Below are 21,175 nucleotides of genomic sequence, written 5' to 3'. Positions count from 1 at the left end.
AAGAAGGTTATTTGTTTGCCTGCCTTAGTTAGGTGGTTGGAGCTTTTAAGTTTTTGATTTATTAATTTATGTCGGTTTTTGGTATTTTTGTTTTGGAGGGCTTGTAGTCCACTTAGGGAGTCAGTAAGTATTAGGATTTTTTGGTGGTTTTTGGATTCTTGATTGTGGAGGGCTGAGGCCATGCCCATTAGTTCTGCCGTGAATATTGATTGGTTATCTGGGAGTCGGAAGGATTGTGTGGTTTTAGTTGGTTGTGTGGTATGGACTCCGAAACCCGTGTGTTTGGAGGTCGGATCTGAGGATCCGTCCGTGTAAATGTGACACCAATTTGGCCAATTTTTGTGTATGTATGCTAGTGTGGTAGTTTTAGCCATGTTTGGGTCGGTTTGTTTATTTATTTGGCTAGCTAGTGTTGTGTCTAGTCTATTTTGGGTATTTTAAGTTTAAGGGTGAAGATATTTGATTGTTTGCAGTTTTGTTTAAGATTTTTAATTTGGTGTTCATTTAGGTAGTTTGTTATTCTTTGGGATATTGGGGTAAGTAAGGGGTGTTTACGAGCTAGAGCTTGGTTTTTAGGGCTGATGTTTTGGTTTATTAAGTTTTGGATGAGAGGGTTTGATTGGGACGCGGCCCAGAAATTTAAGCTTAGCTGTTCCCTGCGTAGACTTAGTGGCATTTCTCCTGTTAAGGCCTGAAGTGAGGTGTAGGAGGTGCCATGTTAGGTGCGTGTAATGAGTTTGAGCGTCTTAGATCGCGGTATTTAAAGAAAACAAGGTTCTCAAAGTGAAGCCATTTCCCCTCTACATTCTAAACATAGTCTCTTTCAGATGTGATTGGCTTGTGTTGTGTCCGACTTGGCCCGGGCTGTCAAAATCAACACAGATGTATCTTCAAATGTGTTTACATCTATAGATCGTTGTTATATCTACCTATATACCACTTTATAATGCCATAGTGTATCGCATTTAAACTGCACCGTTAAAGTCAAACTCTTTTACTGTATTTTCTTAAGAAAATCTCTGTCAGAAGTGTTCGTTCCAACTTGGCCCGGGCTTTCAAATGAACTTAAACCTCACAGATGTAACATGAAATGGATCACATCTATAGCTCAGTATTTTATCTACCTATATGTACCACTTTATAGTGTCTCAGATCGCGTTACAGGGGCAGAATATTTCCACAGCACCCTATTGCTGGTCGTAAAAGGCGACCAACGTGGGCAGCCCGTTAGCCGTGGGTTGCGTCCCTGTGTCGGCGGAGGACGGGAGTCTGGTGGTTGAGAGCACTGGATCCAGTAATTGTGTTCCTTTGCCCAATACACCACTTTGACCCCTACTTCGCCTAGACGGGTGGTAAGATGGGCCCAGTCACAGCAAAAAAACTGTAGGTTTCCGTCTTCCGGAAACCTTCCCATTTTGGATCCGGCCCGGATACCTTCCGGAAACCTTCCCCAAAAAATGTCAAAATTTTTGGGGGTGCATTTTGTTCACTTAAGTGTGAAACATAAAAAAGTTATCTTTAAAATACCAAGCCATTTTAAGGTTGCTGAAGGCATCTGGAAGGTTTCCGAAAGGTTTCCGGATGCAAATTTTCTTCATGTCTTGTTTCTGGTTAATAATGTTACCCTGTGCATTACCGATAGCTGTTGTAATATTCTGTGTTATTTTAGTTGTAAATATCCTCCTCAAACTGAGATATGTGGGCATGCATTGTTCACAAGTTGTTTCGCGACATGGGTACAAATGTGTGAAGCTTATTGCTGGTGTCCCCCACCATGATATTGTTGCAATATTGCTCAAAGTGGCAAAACAGCATTCTCACTCAGAAAAAAATGGAAAGTCATTGGCTATGTGCTTTGGCATTTGGCCCTGGTGAGTTTAAAGATTAGTTTGGAACGGTATCAGTACTTATTATATCGGGACAGTGTAGTTTCATGGGAATATGAAACAGAATACAATTGTCCCAAATTAGTGCATAAGACTAATGGCATCTATAGAAAACACCTAAATAAAGTACAGACAAAATATCAATGTCATTTGTCTACTAAGGTGGAAGTACAACTTTTGTTAAGTGAGCTGTATTTATAGTAGGAAAACATTCAGGTCATTAGGACATTTTATATTTGTTCAGCACCTATGTTATGGCTGATCAGTATTATATTTCTTTATGCTAATGAAGCAAAAAAATAATGTTTTTGGAAAAAAATCTTATTTATTGATTATATGGCATTTCATTGGTACATATCACAATGAAATTTGATCAAGCAAGAAGAGGAGCTAGCATAAAGTAACCAGTGGTGTTTGCAAGGCCTTACAGAACAGACGCTTCAATGCCATTTTCTAAATAAACAAATTAGTCAAATCTCAGAAGAATTTCATTGAAGAAGAATATCTAAAGTCAATTATGTTTCTGCAGTAAACCACAAAAGTCATTCAGATTTGTATAGTCAGCATCAGTGTACACAACCTGGACATAGTCACAGTACTTTGGCATAAATTCATTCAGACTTTATTAGTGTCATAATAAAACCACCTACAATAACACTGATGTGGCATAATTCATTCAGAATCATCACTTTCTGAGGTGAATCTGTTGGTTGTTATCGGGAGGATTGTTCATCATCCGGCGAGTCCCTTGTCTGAATTGTGTGAGCAAGATCTTCTTAAATGTAGCTGGTGTCAGATTGTGAAATCCAGGTACCTGAAACAATTCATAACATCTTTAGAAACTTGTTAGTCAAAAATTATGAAACCGACACATATTTACAAATGTTTAAAGTTGTTTTCTCGAACAGTGAGGTATTGACAATTTATCTTGCAACTGATATTTAACCAATGTTTGAACATGTAAATAAGCCATTGCAAACAGAAAAGTGTTCAGAAAATACAAAAATGTATCCGGTCTTCTAAAACAATAACTTAAGCGCCACAAGGTTCACCTGAATTTTGCTTGAATGTTTGCATTACATCAAAATGTAAGGACAGGTAAACAGGACAATGCAAAACTAAGGTACATAGGTTCTTATACATAAAAACAGAACTATTCATAATAATCAAAACACATGTCATGTAAGTGATCTCAAAATACAACATAATGAGCGAGTGAGTTGGTATAGTTTCATGCAGCTTGTTAGCAATATTCCAGCTATGGGCTTTACACATTGTACCCATGTGGTGAATTGAACCCGGGTTTCAGAGACTGTTTTACCCACTAGGCTACTCTAGCACACCAAATACAAAAGAAAGTACATTAGAATTCAGACAATAGATATTCACTCCAAATCCATTACTTCATTAATGGAAGCTATATTGAAATTCAAATTTTGACAAATTAGGATGAGACTGTAGAGGTATTTATATATGTTATTATGGATATTTAATATCTACCGTTAATTGGTAGTCCATCAAAGACAGTGATAAGAAATTCAACTGAAAAGTACAACCTGAACCATCAACTAAAAACTATGTATATTACATTAAAGGGGCCGGTCATGTTTTACCGGTGTGTTCTCATTCATTTTTGACACTACCCTCCCTGAAAGAAAATGCAAAGCACTTTATATTTTATTGTCCATTTTGTCAAAAGCCTCCCCTAGAGACTCTCACATTTTGGGGTGACCCTCCCTGTTTGTTCTGAATTCAAATATTCATGACTCATTATCATATTTTGTCATTAAAATTTTTATCCTATCTTTTTTGAAAATTATCTTAATGAAGATTAACAATAACATGCAAATCTGCCAAAATATTGGTCTGGCAAAATTTAAATTAATCATAATTACTGTTATAAAGTTTTGGATCCATCGTCTGTTTCTAAATACAATGAAACCCAACTTTGACTTGCGTGGCATTATTGAATCTACCAAATGTTCTTTATGCATTGATATGCATCTGCACAGAGTGTTCAAAGTCCTTGTCTGACACATAGTGTGCTGCAAGGGAGACATCAGTTTGTGTTCAGCTTAACTGTCTGAAAATCTCAAGGGCTGCCTTGGTAGCATCAAGGGACTTACTTACTTACTTACTTTGGAGATTTAACGTGCGCTTTCCGACTGATGCGTATTTTGCACACGGGCCCGGCCAGGCCATTTAATGTGTTTCCGAAAGGGGCGAGGGTGGTCTGTGCAACCCAAGAGGGGTTACTTACTTATATTGGAGATTTAGCGTGCGCTTTCCGACTGCAAGCGTATGTCGCACACGGGCCCGGCCAGGCCATTTAATGTGTTTCCAAAAAGGGGAAAAGTGAGTTTGTGCAACCCAAGAGGGGGCTTTAGGGGTTACTTATATAGTAATTTTGAAATTTTGAGATTTGGAAAGAATGCCAAGAGTGGGTGGGGGACGAACTAAGGGAGCTGTGTGTGTTGGGTGGTTATCAAATAAGGTAGTTTTGGTTTTAATATTTTATTTGGGGTTTAAATGCGACTAATTAGTCCTGTTTTTATTAGGTATATGGCTAAGGCTTTAAATTTTTCTAATTTATTTTGCGGATTTAGGATTAATTCTAGTGTAAGTCCGGTTTTAAGATTTAGGGTGGTCTGTAGTGTTGTTCGGTGTGTTTGGTAGTGTGTGCAGTGAATGAGTACGTGTTCTGGTGTTTCTTGTTGTTTGCAATGTGGGCAGTTTCCTGTTGTGTGTAGTTTAGCTATTTTACGGTGATTATTTAGTTTAGTGTGGCCTGTTTGTAGTTTGGTAATTATTCTGTCGATTTTTTTGGATGGGTGTAGTATTTTGGGTTTATTTAGGTTTTTTTTGAGTACTTTCCTGATTTGGCTATTTGAGTTTTGGTATATATTTTGCCATTTTTGGTTGATTTTTTGTTTAGTGACACTTTTGATTTCTGATTTTGAGCTGGGTAAGTTTAAGCTTATTTCTGGGAGTTTAAGGGATAATTTTGCTGCTTTATCTGCCTTTTCATTTCCAAAGATTCCTACGTGGGCGGGGATCCAAATGAACTCTATTTGTTTACCTACCTTAGTTAAGTTGTTTGAGCTATTGAGTATTTGATTTATTAGTTTGGGGCGGTTTTTAGTGTTTTTATTTTTGAGGGCTTGTAGTCCACTGAGGGAGTCGGTTAGGATGAGGATTTTTTGGTGTTTTTTAGATTGCTGATTGTGTAGTGCTGAGGCCATGCCCATTAGTTCGGCCGTGAATATGGATTGGTTGTTTGGGAGTCGGTAAGATTGTGTGTCTTTGGTTGGTTGTGCAATGTGGACTCCGAAACCTGTGTGTTTTGAGATCGGATCTGAGGATCCGTCTGTGTATATGTGACACCAATTTGGCCAATTTTCATGTATGTATGCTAGTGTGGTGGTTTTAGCGATGTTAGGATCGGTCTGTTTATTTAGTGTATCGGCTAGTGTTGTGTCTATTTTTGGTATTTTAAGTTTTGGAGTGAAGATATTGGATGATTTATTGTTTTGTTTAAGATTATTTATTTTGTGTTCGTTTAGGTAATTGGTTATTCTTTGGGAAATTGGCGTAAGTAGTGGATGTTTCCGGGCTAGGGCTTGGTTTCTAGGGCTAATATTTTGTTTTATTAAGTTTTCGATTAGTGGGTTTGATTGGGACGCGGCCCAGAAGTTTAGGGTAAGTTGTTCTCTACGTAGTTTAAGTGGCATTTCTCCTGTTAAGGCCTGGAGTGAGGTGGAAGAGGTGCCATGTTGAGTTCGTGTGATTAGTTTTAGGGCCTGATACTGGATTGAGTCTAGTTTTTTAATGAGAGAGTTGTTTAAGGTGTCGTAAATGGCACTGCCATAGTCTAGTTTGGACCTAATTAGTGATATATAGAGTGAGAGGAGGGTGTTTTTAGAGGCCCCCCAGTTGGAGCCGGTTAGGCATCTTAACGTGTTTAGGTCTTTGCTGCATCTGGTTACAAGGTTTTTAATGTGAGCATCCCAGGTGAGATGTTCATCGAAGATTAATCCTAAGAATTTGGTTTGTTTTTGGAATTTGATTGGTTTGTTGTTTAGTTGGAGGTTTAGGGTGGCGGGTTGCATATTTTTGTGTTTAAATACTATTCCTGTGTTTTTTTCTGAGTTAAGGGAGAAGCCCCATTTGTCAGCCCATTTTTGTATTTTATTTAGAGATTTTTGTAGTAAGTTTTGGGTCATTTTAATGCTTTTAGTGCGGATCCAGAGGGCTCCATCATCCGCGAATTTTGATGTGTTTACTTTGGGGGATAGTCCCTCGAATAGATCGTTAATCATAATATTGAAGAGTGTTGGGCTTAGGATGCTGCCCTGGGGAGTGCCATTTTCTAGGGGACATTGGTCCGATAGCGTTTGGTCTATGCCCACGGTAATTTTGCGGTTTGTTAGGAAACTTTGGATGTAGTTAATTATTTGACCTTTAAGTCCTATTTTTGTAGTTTTTGTATTAGCCCGTTATGCCAAACCATGTCGAATGCTTTGGAGAAGTCTAGAAAGATGCCTGTAGTATATTGTTTGTTAAGTTGGCCTGTTTTAATGTCCTGCTCTAGTCGGGCGAGGTTATCTAAGGTTGAGCGTCCAGGAGTGAAACCGCTTTGGTCTGGATTTATTATGTTGTTTTGTTCTAAGTAGTGTTGTAACCTGTTTTTGGCCATTGATTCCATTACTTTGCATAAGTTAGAAGTTAGGGAGATTGGTCTGTATGAATTAGCCTGGTCAGCTGGTTTATTGGGTTTGGGGATTGGTATGACCAGGGCTTGTTTCCAAGGTGATGGGACCTGTCCGTTTAGATATATGAGGTTATAGAGTTTCAGAAGAGTTTGGAGTAGTTTGGGTGGTAGTTGTTTAATTATCTGGTATGAAGTAAGGTCTAAGCCTGGGGCTGTGCCCTTTTTCCTATTTTGTAGGACGTGGAGTAGTTCTTCCATTGTGAAATGGAGATTAATTTCTAGGTTATTATCTTTTGGCTCTTTGGTAAATTTGGTTTCTGCTTTTAGTTGTTCCTGGAATTTTTGGTTGAAGTTGCTATTGCTACTGACGGCCGAGAAGTGATTTGCTAGGTTATTAGCTTTTTCAGTGGGGTTTGTTGAATTGTTTACGTTGGGAGTTTTTTTATGACGTTTAATGCCCCTAATGGCATGGATTTTGCGCCAAACTGTTCTGGCGTCTGTATGATGGTTAATTTCTTCGCAAAATTTTTTCCAGTCTCTTGTTTTAGCTGTTTTAACTAAGCTTTGTACTTTGTGATTTAGTTCATGTGCTATCTTTAGGTGTTTGAAGTCACGTTTGGCTTTATTGAATGCGGATTTGCGTTTACGCCTAGTTTGTTCTATCTCCTCGTTCCACCAAGGAACCGAGGGTTTGCCTATGCTGGTTGTTTTGAAAGGAATGGAGTTTTTAGCTGCGTTTATTATATAGTCTGTGAGGTTTTTACAGTAGATTTCGGGGTCGTTACTTTCTAGGTCAGCTAGGTTAGCCTGGTTGCAAATGTCCTGAAATTTGTCCCAGTCGGCTTTGTTGTAGTGGAATTTAGGTTCCTGGTTTGGGGCTGGTGATGGGATGTTTACGTCTCCTATAGTTATATTTATGGGGAAGTGGTCACTACCTAGTGGTACCCCGTGTACTTCCCATTGAATACTTTGGGCTAAATCTGGGGTGCATATGGTTAAGTCGATAGCCGACATTTTGTGGTGTATTTTGTCGTATCTAGTAGGTTGGTTGTTATTTAGTAGTATTAGGTCATTTTGTTCTATCCATTCTGAGATGAGTTTTCCGTGTTTATCTATTTTATCTTCTATACCCCAGGTAGGTGGGCATTAAAGTCTCCTAGGAAGATTGTAGATTTATTGCCTATTTGGAGGAGGGTGTTTAAATCCTCAGGTTTGACCTGTTTTTCTACCCAGTGGTATATATTTATGATATTAATTTTTTGGTTGTTATTTGTTATTTGGATACCGTTGGCTTCCAGGTTCGGTGTGTTTATTTTTAGTTCTTTGTAGCTTAAATCTTCCCTGACGTATATGATTAGGCCGCCTCCGGCTCTACCTGGGTTTGTTTTGGCTCGGTCAGTTCTTATTGAGTTATACATTGGTAGGGTGAATTTAGATCTGGTAGAGAATTTAGTTTCCTGTATACAGACTATGTGTGGACCTTTGTCTCGTTTGAATTTAGCTTTTAATTCCTGGCCGTGGGAGGCTAATCCGTTGGCGTTCCACTGAAATATATTTAGTCCTTCCATTTTGGGGGATGAGAGGTTATTAGTTTGTTTTGAGTTTTAGGTTTTGTTTAATTGGTAGCTTCCCTAAGTTGGGAGAGAAATAACTCAAAGGAGAGAGTTGTGAGTTTTAGTTTTTGTGCTACTGAGTGAAAAGCTTTAGTACTAGCATTTGGTGAGTTTTGCTTATGCATGTAGGCTAGGAGTATTGTGAGGTTATTAAGAGTTTTAGTGCTGGTTAATTGAGGATTTTTGCGCCTGAAGTTTTTGTTGGTTTTAGGGGCTGAGAAAGTGATTTCATTTATTTCCTCGGTGGAAGAATACTCGTCTTCGTCGGTTAGGTTGGTTTTTATTGTTTGAGTTTTCATTGGGGAGGCCTGTGGAGGTGTTTGTGGTGTGGGGTGTTGAGTTTGTGCTTGAGTGTTGGGTGTAGCTGTGGTTTCCTCAGTGTTTGAGTTTTTTTGTTGTGGTTGCTTGTGGGGAAGTGTTGTTGCCTTGTGGGCTGTAGAGTGTCTGGCTGAGGGTCGTTGTGTGTCTGTGGTTTTGCTGTTTGCTTTGCATGCGGGTGTTGATGTTATGGGGGAGTTGGTAGGCGGCTGTGTGAGGTGGTGTGTGGAAGTGGTGGATGCGGTTTCTATGTGGTTGCCCCAGATTGAATCCGAGAGTTTGTGTGTGGTGTTTGAGTGTGGTGTGGGGAGGAGAGGTTTGGATGTAGGTGGTGCATATTTTCTTGTTTGGATTTTGGCCGAATCTATGTTTATGTGTTTGTTGGCCTGTTGTGTTAGGGCATGTCTGTGCGGACACTGGTTTGAGAGTGATGTATGTTTTATGCATTTGCAATGGATGCACCAGGGAGAGCATGTACCTGGGCAATCGGTTTGGGCACATTTTTTACATTTAGTTTTTTTGAATGTACATTGGGTGGCCGTGTGGTTATATCTAAGGCAGTTAGAACAATGTTTGACCTGTTTGATGTATGGTTTAACTTCTAGTTTAGTGTGGGCACCGAAAGAGATGTGATTAGGGGCTTCAGGAAATTTAGCAGTTTTTTTTAAGTTTACAATAACGATTGATGTAGGGGCCGTTTTGCCGTTTCTGTTTGTTGTTATCCTGCGGGTGCTTGTTATTTGGGGTTGAGGGTATTGATTTGTGTTTGCTTCTTGGGTGTAGAGTTCTAGGTCTTCGGCTGTTTCTCTAGGGTTTACTCTTATTACCCCTCGGGTGAATTGCTGCCAATTTGGAATTTGTTTTGTTACGGTTACGTGAAAAATTTATACTATTTTTTTAGCTGCATTGAATGAATCTTGATTTGGGAATATTATTTGGTAACCTTTATTTGCTTTTTTGATGTTGCTGTAATGGATTTTTTCGCGTTTAAACCATAAACCTATCCTGTCTGCTGAGAGTTGTTTAGTTAGGATTGATGCTGAGCCTGCGGCGAAAAAGTATATATGTGCGAAGGTGGTGATGAAGGAAGCCGGGGTGGGTGTGGGAAAAGGTGGTGGAGTGGATGAGTCGAGCTTACGTTTTGGGGGGTTTGTGTATTGTGGAGGCGAGTTGGCTGGTTTGGTGGGGGTGGTATGTTCCATGTCTGAGCCATACTCGTCCGGAACAATGTTTTCGACTGTCCTCCCGGAGGTGTTGTGCGCTTCCGCGGGTGTGGGTAAGTCAGGATCTGGGGTGTCTGCGTGTGAGATGATGCGTGTGTCTGTCATGTTTTGGGGTGTTTGATTTGGGTGAGTTGAGATGTGTGGTGCCTGAACCCTAGAGATTTATTTTTTTGCTGGAAGGCTGGGGTTGGTGAGACAAGTGGAAAGCTGGGATTAGGAAATATTTAGTCGAAGGAGTGGAGTGATAGGTGAGTGGTGGGCGTGGGTGGTGAGTAGGAAAAAGCGTGCGTTGTGTTTAGGAGAAGGGGGGATTAGGTGTTTTTTGTTTTTAGGAGTTGGGTCAAAGGGTGCGTTTGAGTGGTGGGCGTGGGTAGTGAATAGAAATGAGAGCGTGCTGTGTTAAGGAGATGGGGGAGGGTAAGGTGTTGGTTTGAGACTAAAGGGTGTGTTTGAGTGTTGTTGTTTTTTTTAAGGATTTAGGGGTTTTGTGATTAATTTGGTGAGAGTGATAAGAGTGTGTGAGTAAGGATGAAAGGGGCTTTAGGGGTTGCTTATATAGAATTTGGGAATTTTGAGATTTGGAATAGATGCCGATGGGGTAGGGGAGGAGAACTAAGGGAGCTGGGTATGGTGGATGATTGTTTGTTTATGTGATTTTGATTTGGTAGGTTATTATGGTTTTAGATGCGTTTTATTAGTTCCGTTTTGATTAAGAATACGCCTAAGGTCTTGAAGTTTTCTAGTTTATTTTGTGGGTTTAGTATTGCTTCTAGAGTGAGAGCCTTGTTTAGATTGAGGGCCGTTTGTAAAGCGGTTCGATGTGTTAGGTAGTGTGTGCAGTGGATGAGTGCGTGTTCTGGGGTTTCTAGTTGTTTGCAGTGTGGGCAGTTACCTGTAGTGTGTTTTTTAAATTTTTTTAGGTGGTTATTTAGGTTGGTGTGTCCTGTTTGGAGTTTAGTGATTACTCTGTCGATTTTTTTGGATGGATGGAGAATTTTTGGTTTGGTTACTGGTTTGCTGAGCACTCTTTTGATTTGGCTATTTGAGTTTAGATATAGGTTATGCCATTTTTTGTGATTTTTTGTTTGTTTACACTTTTAATTTCTGATTTTGAGATGGGTAAGTTTAAGCTTATTTCTGGGATTTTGAGGGATAGTTTAGCTGCTTTATCAGCGTTTTCATTACCGTATATTCCTACGTGGGCGGGTATCCACAAGAAGGTTATTTGTTTGCCTGCTTTTGTTAGGTCGTTGGAGCTTTTAAGTTTTTGATTTATCAATTTTATGTCGGTTTTTGGTATTTTTGTTTTGGAGGGCTTGTAGTCCACTTAGGGAGTCAGTAAGTATTAGGATTTTTTTGTGGTTTTGGGATTCTTGATTGTGGAGGGCTGAGGCCATGCCCATTAGTTCTGCCGTGAATATTGATTGGTTATTTGGGAGTCGGAAGGATTGTGTGGTTTTATTTGGTTGTGTGGTATGGACTCCGAAACCCGTGTGTTTGGAGGTCGGATCTGAGGATCCGTCCGTGTAAATGTGACACCAATTTGGCCAATTTTTGTGTATGTATGCTAGTGTGGTAGTTTGAGCTATGTTTGGGTCGGTTTGTTTATTTATTTGGCTAGCTAGTGTTGTGTCTATTTTGGGTATTTTAAGTTTAAGGGTGAAGATATTTGATTGTTTGCAGTTTTGTTTAAGATTTTTAATTTGGTGTTCATTTAGGTAGTTTGTTATTCTTTGGGATATTGGAGTAAGTAAGGGGTGTTTACGAGCTAGAGCTTGGTTTTTAGGGCTGATGTTTTGGTTTATTAAGTTTTGGATGAGAGGGTTTGATTGGGACGCGGCCCAGAAATTTAAGCTTAGCTGTTCCCTGCGTAGACTTAGTGGCATTTCTCCTGTTAAGGCCTGAAGTGAGGTGTAGGAGGTGCCATGTTGGGTGCGTGTAATGAGTTTGAGAGCCTGATATTGTATTGAGTCAAGTTTTTTAGATAGAGAGTTGTTTAGGGTGTTGTATATGGCGCAGACGTAGTCTAGTTTTGATCTAATTAGGGATATGTAGAGAGAGAGGAGAGTATCTTTGGAGGCTCCCCAGTTAGAGCCAGTTAGGCATCTTAGGGTGTTTAGGTCTTTACTGCATTTAGTTGTTACGTTTTGGATGTGAGCATCCCAGGTGAGATGTTCATCGAAAATAAGTCCTAAGAATTTGGTTTGTTTTTGAAATTTGATTGTTTGATTGTTTAGCTGGAGGATCAAGGGATGTAGCCAATCCTAAATAAACATAAAACAAGTGACATCATCTCTTCTACAGAACACATGATCAAAGCCTGCCCCACCTTTGATGTTTATTACCTTGCTACTCTAAAAACAGCTAATTAGCAAAATTAACTCAATGTCAACTCATTGTGGACTAGGGATTAACAGGGCAATTAGTGTCGGGTGGGTATTAGCGCTTGCAATTGTCCGTTAATTACTTAATTGAGTAGTGACAGCTTAGTCAGTTGTGCATTTACAACCACGCTGACTGCTATTCAACTTATCAAGTCAGTTGACTATGTAACATGCTTCTTGGGACCAAGAAAAAGTATCTTGCTGGATAACATTTTTTGCTACTTTATCAGAGATCAGAAATAATAATAATGAAGTTTTTGATGTGCATTTTTTTGTTGTGTTCACTAGGATGATTAGTAGTAACTGTGTTTGAATTATTAGACACTTTTTATTCCAAAAGAGGAATAGTGTTGGTGAAGAGGCAAAGCTTATTTGAACAACATATACATTTAATAAACAGAAACTGTACAAAAAAAACAGATTAACTGTATCTAGAGTTGAAACTATCATGATGCAAATTTTCACTGTATCAAAGTCATATCTTTTCAAGACTCAGATCAGGTTGTACTGATTGAAGGTCACATAAAACTTGCTAATTTCAAATGACCCATCCCGCACTTATGATTTGGTTTGTTGTTTTATGCCGCACTCAAGCAATATTCCGGCTATATGTAAATAATCGAGTCTGGACCAGACAGTCCAGTGATTGACATCATGAGCATCGACCCACACACTTGGGATCAATGACATGCATCAACCAAGTCACCGAGCCTGACCGCCACCTGATCGCTTTAGTCAACTCTTTAGACAAGCATTGTCGCCTGTTACGGCAAGTATTGGGTTACTTTATATTTGTGTGTCCAAATTACGCCATTATTAGAAATAATATGTATTATTATACACATGAATATGGTATAAAAATGGCAAATATGGTTGACAATATGAGCATTGATCTAAGCAATTGGAGCAGAATTGTTGTGATCAGAATAAAGAAGTTGACATCAATACATTCTCCACCTTTAAGTCCTTATGTGTATCACTCGTAAATAACTTTCATAGGAGTATATCTGTGATATATGTGTGCACATAAATAAATCACTACACAGACGCCCTGTTGTGAGCCGCGATACATTTTAGTCATAGCACAGTTCAAAAGAAGGTAACATCTTCTGGTATCATGGGTGTGGATATTTTGACGTGGAGAGCACGAATTGGGACATTTAAACAGCCTGCTTCACTGAAAGGTATTGTTGTTGATGAATATGACCCCATGTCGCGCTGGTCATGGATGAATGACTTGATGTTTCGATTTTCGTGTATGGGGATTTTACTGGCGATTTTTACAGCTGGCGTTTCGTGTGTACGTGCAGTTGGTAATGAGATTGAACATGGCAATGCTACTTTATTTTGTGCCAAAAAACTCAACTTGTTCGTACTGTACACCCCTTTTGACAGTGTTGACATGTTTACCCCCTTATTCCGCCACTCATCGAGTACAATAAATGGTGATCTGTCACCTTCAGTCTGCCTGGTAATAAGTACTGTCTTGAGAAGACTACTTCTCATTGCTGGTGATATTGAACAGCAACCAGGCCCGACGGTGGAGGAACAGATAATGGGTTTGAAGGATGCACTGTTCAACAAAATGGAGGAAAACAAGAAAGAAATATGTGCAACAGTGAGTGAAGTTCGAACACAGATGATAGCCATTGAAAAGAAATACTATTCACTGGAGGTGATGTGTGAAGACATAAATAGCCAAGTGTCTGAATCACTAAGCTTTTTTACAGAAGTTCGTGAAGACAATAAGCAAATAAAATCTGATTTGGAATCCCTTACAGCACGTTACAACGAGATAGAAGACAGACTGCAAAGTACAGAAGAGGAGATTTCCGAAATGGACGTGATGGACGAGCGTCTCGACAGCGTCATGGAGGCCGTTGATAGGCTAGAGGCCTATAGTAGGCGGGACAATGTCATCATATACGGCATGTCAGAGGTCAGGGATGAAACAGCTGAAGATTGTAAACAAGGTGTATTGGAACTATTGGACTCTGTTAACAGGGATGAACCGATACTTGCAACTGATATTGTCCGATCACACCGTCTCGGGGTACGAGTAAGCGGTAAACCACGACCAGTAATTGTCCGATTTGTCTGTAATGATATTAAAATTAGAGTTCTAAAGATGCGAGGTGACCTCAAAACGTCTAATATCGGGCTTGCAAATGATCTGACAAGAAATGAACGTGACAAACTGAAACGTTTGAGAGAGTAGAACAAGCGCGGATACTACAAGGGAGGTAGGCTATTCATTTTGGACAACGAGGACAAGGCTGAGTCCAATTCGTTCCCAGTCCACACAACCGATCCCACCAACAAAACTCCAAATCAGACTAGGGGTAGAGGCTCGGGGCGCAGGGGCCCAGGATCCATAGGTAGAGGAATCAACACAGACACTAACCAGCTGTCGCTACGATCGAATTCTAAAGGAAGAACTGGGAAAAAGCGGCGTGGCCAGGGCCCCGAGAGTAGTGATAGACAATACAAAGTGTCATTCCTTTCATGGAATGTGGACGGACTTGAAAATAAAAAACGTGATGATGATTTTTTTATCCTTTGTTACCAGTTTTGACATTATAGCTTTGTTTGTAACATGGACTACAGAAAAAGACTTCAGTGCTATTTTTTCTGATTTTCAGTTATATAGTGTGCCTGCAACCAGACTTTCTAAACATGGGCGTTTATCAGGTGGAATTATCCTTTTAGTAAGAAATTTTCTTTATATTGTTACTTTTGAACATAGCATATGCATTGTTTTCTCAAAAGAAATGCTAAATTTGACAGATAATATCCTGTATGTCTTTTCATATGTACACCCTGAACGTTCCAGATGGTATGAAAATAAGGAAAACAAGAATGGTATTGAAGTACTTCAAAATGATATTCTGGAACTGTTTCGGCAAATATCCAAATATTCCTATTGTTTTGATGGGAGACCTTAATGCAAGAACAGGCGAAAAAGTAGATTATTTAGAAGATGACATTTTCCCATTCCTTGATAATAATGGGTGTTACTCAGATTATTTTCCAAGGTTCTGCCAACCAAGATATTCCTGCGATAAAGTAGTCAACATGTATGGAACAAGCCTACTTGAGTTACGCTTACTATTAGACATTCACATAGTGAATGGTAGACTAGGGGCGGATAACCAAATAGGAGAGTACACTTATGTCAGCCCTAATGATTGTAGTACCATAGATTATGTTGTATGCTCATCTGACTTCTTTTATCATATATGTGATTTTGAGGTTGTGCCTCGATGTGACTCTCTACATCTACCTGTAACTATGACAACGCCTGTGGTAAAATGCTTCGCGGAAACGCAATCAACAGACCGTCGTGTTCGATACACCTGGGTGGATAACAAGCAGGAACAGTTCATACATAATATGGAATCGCCCGAAATTGCAACGAATCTGGAAAAAGCGAGCTTGGAAGCTCTTACTGACATAGACAAGAGTGTATCAACGTTTACAGAGGCAATTCTTTCAGCAGCATGTATGTTAAAAAAACGTGGAATAATAATAACAATCATCAACATATTTGTAAAACAATAAAAACCCGTGGCATGATGATGACTGTCTGTTAATGAAACACGAACGCTGTCGTGCACTGAACAAATTTAGGAAAACTAAAGACAATGAAGACTTGCTGAACTACCATCAAATTAGGAATGAATATAAGACTATTTGTAGAAAAAAAACAAGGGGATTACATGACCAGTAAACGTACCACACTGGAGCAAACTACTGAGTCATTCTGGAAGAACATCAAGGACTTGCAGAATACGAAAAGTAACTATAATCCCATAGATTCAAAAGAATGGATGGAATACTTTGAACATTTATTTAATCAATCTGCCATTGAAGAAGATAGTGATTTCTTAAACGACGAAGCTGAACCACTAATAATAGAAAGCAAGGAAATCTCCCGCGACATCCTGGATGGACCAATCACAAAAGATGAAATTATTGACAGTATTAATTCTCTCAAAAACTCTAAATCACCTAAGTCAATTTATGGTAATGTCAAGGCATGTGTCAGAAGTAACAACCTGTTGTCAAACCAATTTCAATGTAATTTAGATGTAAGACAAGGTTGCGTTTTAAGCCCCTTCTTATTTCAATTATTCATAAATGAAATTGTACACACAATGGAACAGGAGCAGCTATATGGAGTACAGATACACCCTGATATTATACAAGTTTAAATATTGCTCTTTGCAGATGATTTGATTTTAATTTCAGACACTATTGGGGGACTACAGAAGGAACTATCTATCTTAGATAAATATTGTGTGGACTGGAGTATGTCAGTTAACATTGAAAAAACTAAAATTGTAGTTTTTCAGAAAGGTGGGCGGCTGAAAAAAAGTGAAAAATGGTATCTAAATGGACAACTTGTGGAAGTCAGACAAGGATATAAATATTTAGGTTTGTTTTTTAGCAGCAGGCTTTCAGGGACACAAGCTTTAACCAACATAGCAGTTCAAGCTAAAATGGTACTAATCAACTTATTAAAATCCGTACAGGTATTTACTTCGATGTTATTTCAACGTTTGAAAGATAATTTTCAACAAATATGGCACAGAAGTTTATGTAATAGCTCCAAAATGTCCTTCTATTCTCATTTTAAATAAACGTTGAAGTGTGAAGAATATTTGTTTTGTGTAACCGTGAGTAAATTCCGGTCATATATGTCAAGGTTTAGATGCAGTGCACACTGGCTGGAAATAGAAACTGGTAGAAAACTTAATATCCCTCGCGAAACAAAGATTTTGCAAACTATTTCAAGTTGGCCTAATAGAAAACGAGTTTCATTTCCTGCTAGTGTGCCCTGCATACACTCACCTACGCCATCTCTATATTCTTTCAAGATATTATTTACACCCAAATGTCCATAAGTTTAACATTCTTTTATCTACAACCAACACAAAGCTGATTATTAATATCGCTAAATATCTGTATCACAGTAAAGAAGAAAGAACACGTATTTTATCATTGTGACTGTTGCCATAAATATGCCATACATTTTGTACAAAGGGCCTGTGGCCTGTACTGTACTGAATAAAGATTTTGAATACATCCTTACCTGAGGCAGGAATAGATAATTTCACAGAAACAATAGTCAAATTTATAGCCAAATACAGGTATTTGAAGATTTTCAGTTGTGGCAACACTTTCAGTAAAACCCATACAGTGTTTGATTTGTAGTAGTAAACTGTTCTAGTATTTTCTGTCTGTAGCTGTAAAGAAGTTCCGAAATTGTAGCGAGCAACTGCTCAGATATTAGGAGGAACAAGATGACATAGATATTAACCTATTTGTAAAATGTACAGCCTGAAGTATGTTGCCACATATCAATAAAATAGTTCAATATTGGCTGATTTATTTGTTGTAATGTAAGGGCAGAAATAGCATCAGTTACTGCTGACAAATTTCTCTTGTAAAACCTTTCAACTTGTTCAAATGACACATCGAAAGGCCATGGGAAAAATTGTGATCTGATAGCACCATGTTAGGATTCTTAAATACAGTTTCAGCTTGACATTGAGTACTTTAAAGCGTATAATACATTCACAATAAGTTAGCTGTGTCTGCCAATCAGAGTCGGCGAGTAAATTGGAGTAGGGGACTAATTTCTAAGGTAAACTTGTTTCAACATTTAACAACTATTTGTGTTTGTATGAGACGATGTGTGTTTAATTCCATATATTTTACTTCAAAGCATGTTATCACAATAAATTGAGTCGGGTATAGGATAAGTTGGAGTAGAGGCTAATTTCTAATGTAAACTTGTTTTAACATTTCACAATTATTGGTCTTTAGGCACGGCGATTCGCTGTGCAGAGTTGCGTCCCTTGGGCACGCCAGAAACCTATGATTGTGGGTTCAAATCCCGGTTCGCCTAAATTATGTTTCTAGGTTTGTCAGCACCATACCCGTGCTCATGGGTTTCACCAAAGTGGTAAACGTCTGAGACCTGCATCACTTCGGGCTTTCCTCACACATTAAGCTGACACGCCGTGATATAACTTGAATACTGTTAAAAGCGGCGTTAAAAGCAAACTTACTCACTCACTCACTCACTCACTCACTCACGCTGTGGGGTGTTGTGACTTAATTTGAGGGGTGTGTGATTACACGCCATTTTGTGTACTGGTAGCTGAAGGCTCAGCAGAAAATCTCCCGTAGTGGTTCTTCGGCTGCAATGAGAAGAAGCCGTGTTTAAACATTGATCATCATACACATTATAAAGCACACAAATGGCGGGACTCTTGCTAATATGTTAAATAAGATTGCAAGATGCAATAAGTTGTGTTAGCACTTACCGTTCCTTCTTTTCTTCATCCCTGATGTAGAAGCGTTTTAGTAGTTCAAAAGCCACATGCAGCTTCAACATTTCGATGTTGAAGTCGTTAAGATAGAAGTACAGGTGTCTAAAAAGCTCCCAGTTGATATACATCTCTACTGCGAGATAGCATAGGAATCTGTGTGCGACTGGATACATGAAGGTGCGGTTGAGGAGGCAGATTGCTGCAGATTGCTGCAGATTGCTGCAGATTGCATTGTATGGTGGTAGGCTGGACGGTATTTGCACATAGACCGGTATTGATTTATATAGATTGTTTAGATACGGTTTTATGCAATTTAGCTAGATTACGGGGTGTGGTTGCATAGAATGCGACTCTATAATTTTGTACTTAGTTAAACTTTGTGACACCCATCAGGTGAGAGGAAGTGAAAGGTGCCAGGTAATTAAATTAGCCGCGTGCACTGTTAAACTGTGCGAGACTGGACATTATGGGCCTAGATGTAAGTACATAATTACCGTATGTGTTTGGAGAATGACACTGACATGGTAAACCCTTCTGTTAACAGATGCTAAATCAAAAACCGTTGATGGGTTTATGTACATAGATATATACCAATTTGATAGCGGGTGGTTCCGTTTAATACTACTGGGGTGCCATGTTTAGGGATTAGTGGAGATCAAAAGATAATTGGGGTGGCATTTTTATGGATTAGTGAAGATTAAAAGATAACAAAATCAGCAATTGGTAGTTTGATAAATCACTTTTTAATGAGGCAGATGTACAGGGTGATGGGTTACGTAAAAGTGTAGTGGTAACCTAGCTACTTGCCTGATTATGACATCGTGCTTTGTTAACAGTTTAGTTACTGATCTCATAAACTCACGACTGACTGACTGGTAACCTCCCAAAACCCCTACATCCCATTTCCCCTACAGCTTAAGACAACAAAGTTCACGGTCCATGGCACTGCTAATCCCTAGTCTGTTACCTATTTCATACAATGGAACAACCCAAGAAACACGAATAGATTGAGATAAATATTAAATTACGATTATGATATTATTCAAAGTTCATAATACATTATAATAAAATGTTCATTTTTCAAAATTCATAATACATCATAATAAATTTCATCTCAAATGTTCAATTCACTCTTTATCCCAGCCTGAGGAAATGGCCAACCGCATCTAGAAACTGCATTGGGGATTTCACCTCTCTATTCAACTCGTCTATTCAAGAGGGTTCTCCTCCTCTCTGTACACTCTCTTCCTGTCATCAAATAGGACTTGGGGCTTTCCTCTCTGTGACATAACAAACTAAACATAGCGAAGCCCAGACATGTTGATGTCATGTTAGTACTTACTTACTTACTTACTTACTTTGGAGATTTACCGTGCGCTTTCCGACTGATGCGTATTTCGCACACGGGCCCGGCCAGGCCATTTAATGTGTTTCCGAAAGGGGCGAAAGTGGTCTGTGCAACACAAGAGGGGGGTTTAGGGGTTGCCTATATAGAATTTGGGAATTTTGAGATTTGGAATAGATGCCGATGGGGTTGGGGAGGAGAACTAAGGGAGCTGGGTATGGAGGATGATTGTTTGTTTATGTGATTTTGATTTGGTAGGTTATTGTGTTTTTAGATGCGTTTTATTAGTTCCGTTTTGATTAAGAATACGCCTAAGGCCTTGAAGTTTTCTAGTTTATTTTGTGGGTTTAGTATTGCTTCTAGAGTGAGAGCCTTGTTTAGATTGAGGGTGGTTTGTAATGCGGTTCGATGTGTTAGGTAGTGTGTGCAGTGGATGAGTGCGTGTTCTGGGGTTTCTGGTTGTTTGCAGTGTGGGCAGTTACCTGTAATGTGTTTTTTTAATTTTTTTAGGTGTTTTTTTAGGTTATGCCATTTTTTGGTGCTTTTTTGCTTTTTTACGCTTTTAATTTCTGATTTTGAGCTGCGTAAGTTTAAGCTTATTTCTGTGATTTTGAGGGATAGTTTAGCTGCTTTATCGGCGTTTTCATTACCGTATATTCCTACGTGGGCGGGTATCCACAAGAAGGTTATTTGTTTGCCTGCCTTAGTTAGGTCGTTGGAGCTTTTAAGTATTTGATTTATTCATTTAGGTCGGTTTTTGGTATTTTTGTTTTGGAGGGCTTGTAGTCCACTTAGGGAGTCGGTAAGTGTTAGGATTTTTTTGTGGTTTTTGGATTCTTGATTATGGAGGGCTGAGGCCATGCCCATTAGTTCTGCCGTGAATATTGATTGGTTGTTTGACAGTCGGAAGGATTGTGTGGTTTTAGTTGGTTGTGTGGTATGGACTCCGAAACCTGTGTGTTTGGAGGTCGGATCTGAGGATCCGTCCGTGTAAATGTGACACCATTTTGGCCAATTTTCGTGTATGTATGCTAGTGTGGTAGTTTTAGCTATGTTTGGGTCGGTTTGTTTATTTATTTGGCTAGCTAGTGTTGTGTCTATTTTGGGTATTTTAAGTTTAGGGGTGAAGATATTTGATTGTTTGCAGTTTTGTTTAAGATTTTTAATTTGGTGTTCATTTAGGTAGTTTGTTATTCTTTGGGATATTGGGGTAAGTAAGGGGTGTTTACGAGCTAGAGCTTGGTTTTTAGGGCTGATGTTTTGGTTTATTAAGTTTTGGATGAGAGGGTTTGAATGGGACGCGGCCCAGAAATTTAAGCTTAGCTCTTCCCTGCGTAGACTTAGTGGCATTTCT

At 39.1% G+C, this 21,175-nt stretch overlaps 1 protein-coding gene across 2 annotated transcripts in view; it reads left to right on the top strand.

Moving 5' to 3' along the window:
- The window catches only part of LOC139447254 (uncharacterized), a 47,445-nt gene that overhangs the window by 3,872 nt on the left and 22,398 nt on the right, over positions 1-21,175 (top strand). Inside the window, exon 1 of one of the 2 annotated variants that reach the window (XM_071228520.1) lies at positions 18,874-18,954. The exons of the other annotated variant lie outside the window; for it this stretch is intronic. Within the exon in view, the coding sequence (XP_071084621.1) occupies positions 18,943-18,954 (12 nt within the window). The 5' untranslated portion in view covers positions 18,874-18,942. Of the gene's footprint in view, positions 1-18,873; positions 18,955-21,175 lie in introns of those variants that run through there. 2 annotated transcript variants of the gene reach the window in all.

Source organism: Haliotis cracherodii, unplaced genomic scaffold (assembly GCF_022045235.1).
Source record: "Haliotis cracherodii isolate W230 unplaced genomic scaffold, xgHalCrac1.p SCAF_7, whole genome shotgun sequence".
NCBI classification, from domain to species: domain Eukaryota; kingdom Metazoa; phylum Mollusca; class Gastropoda; order Lepetellida; family Haliotidae; genus Haliotis; species Haliotis cracherodii.
The sequence above is the reverse complement of the archived record's forward strand: the minus strand, read 5'-3'. Positions and strand labels throughout refer to the sequence as shown.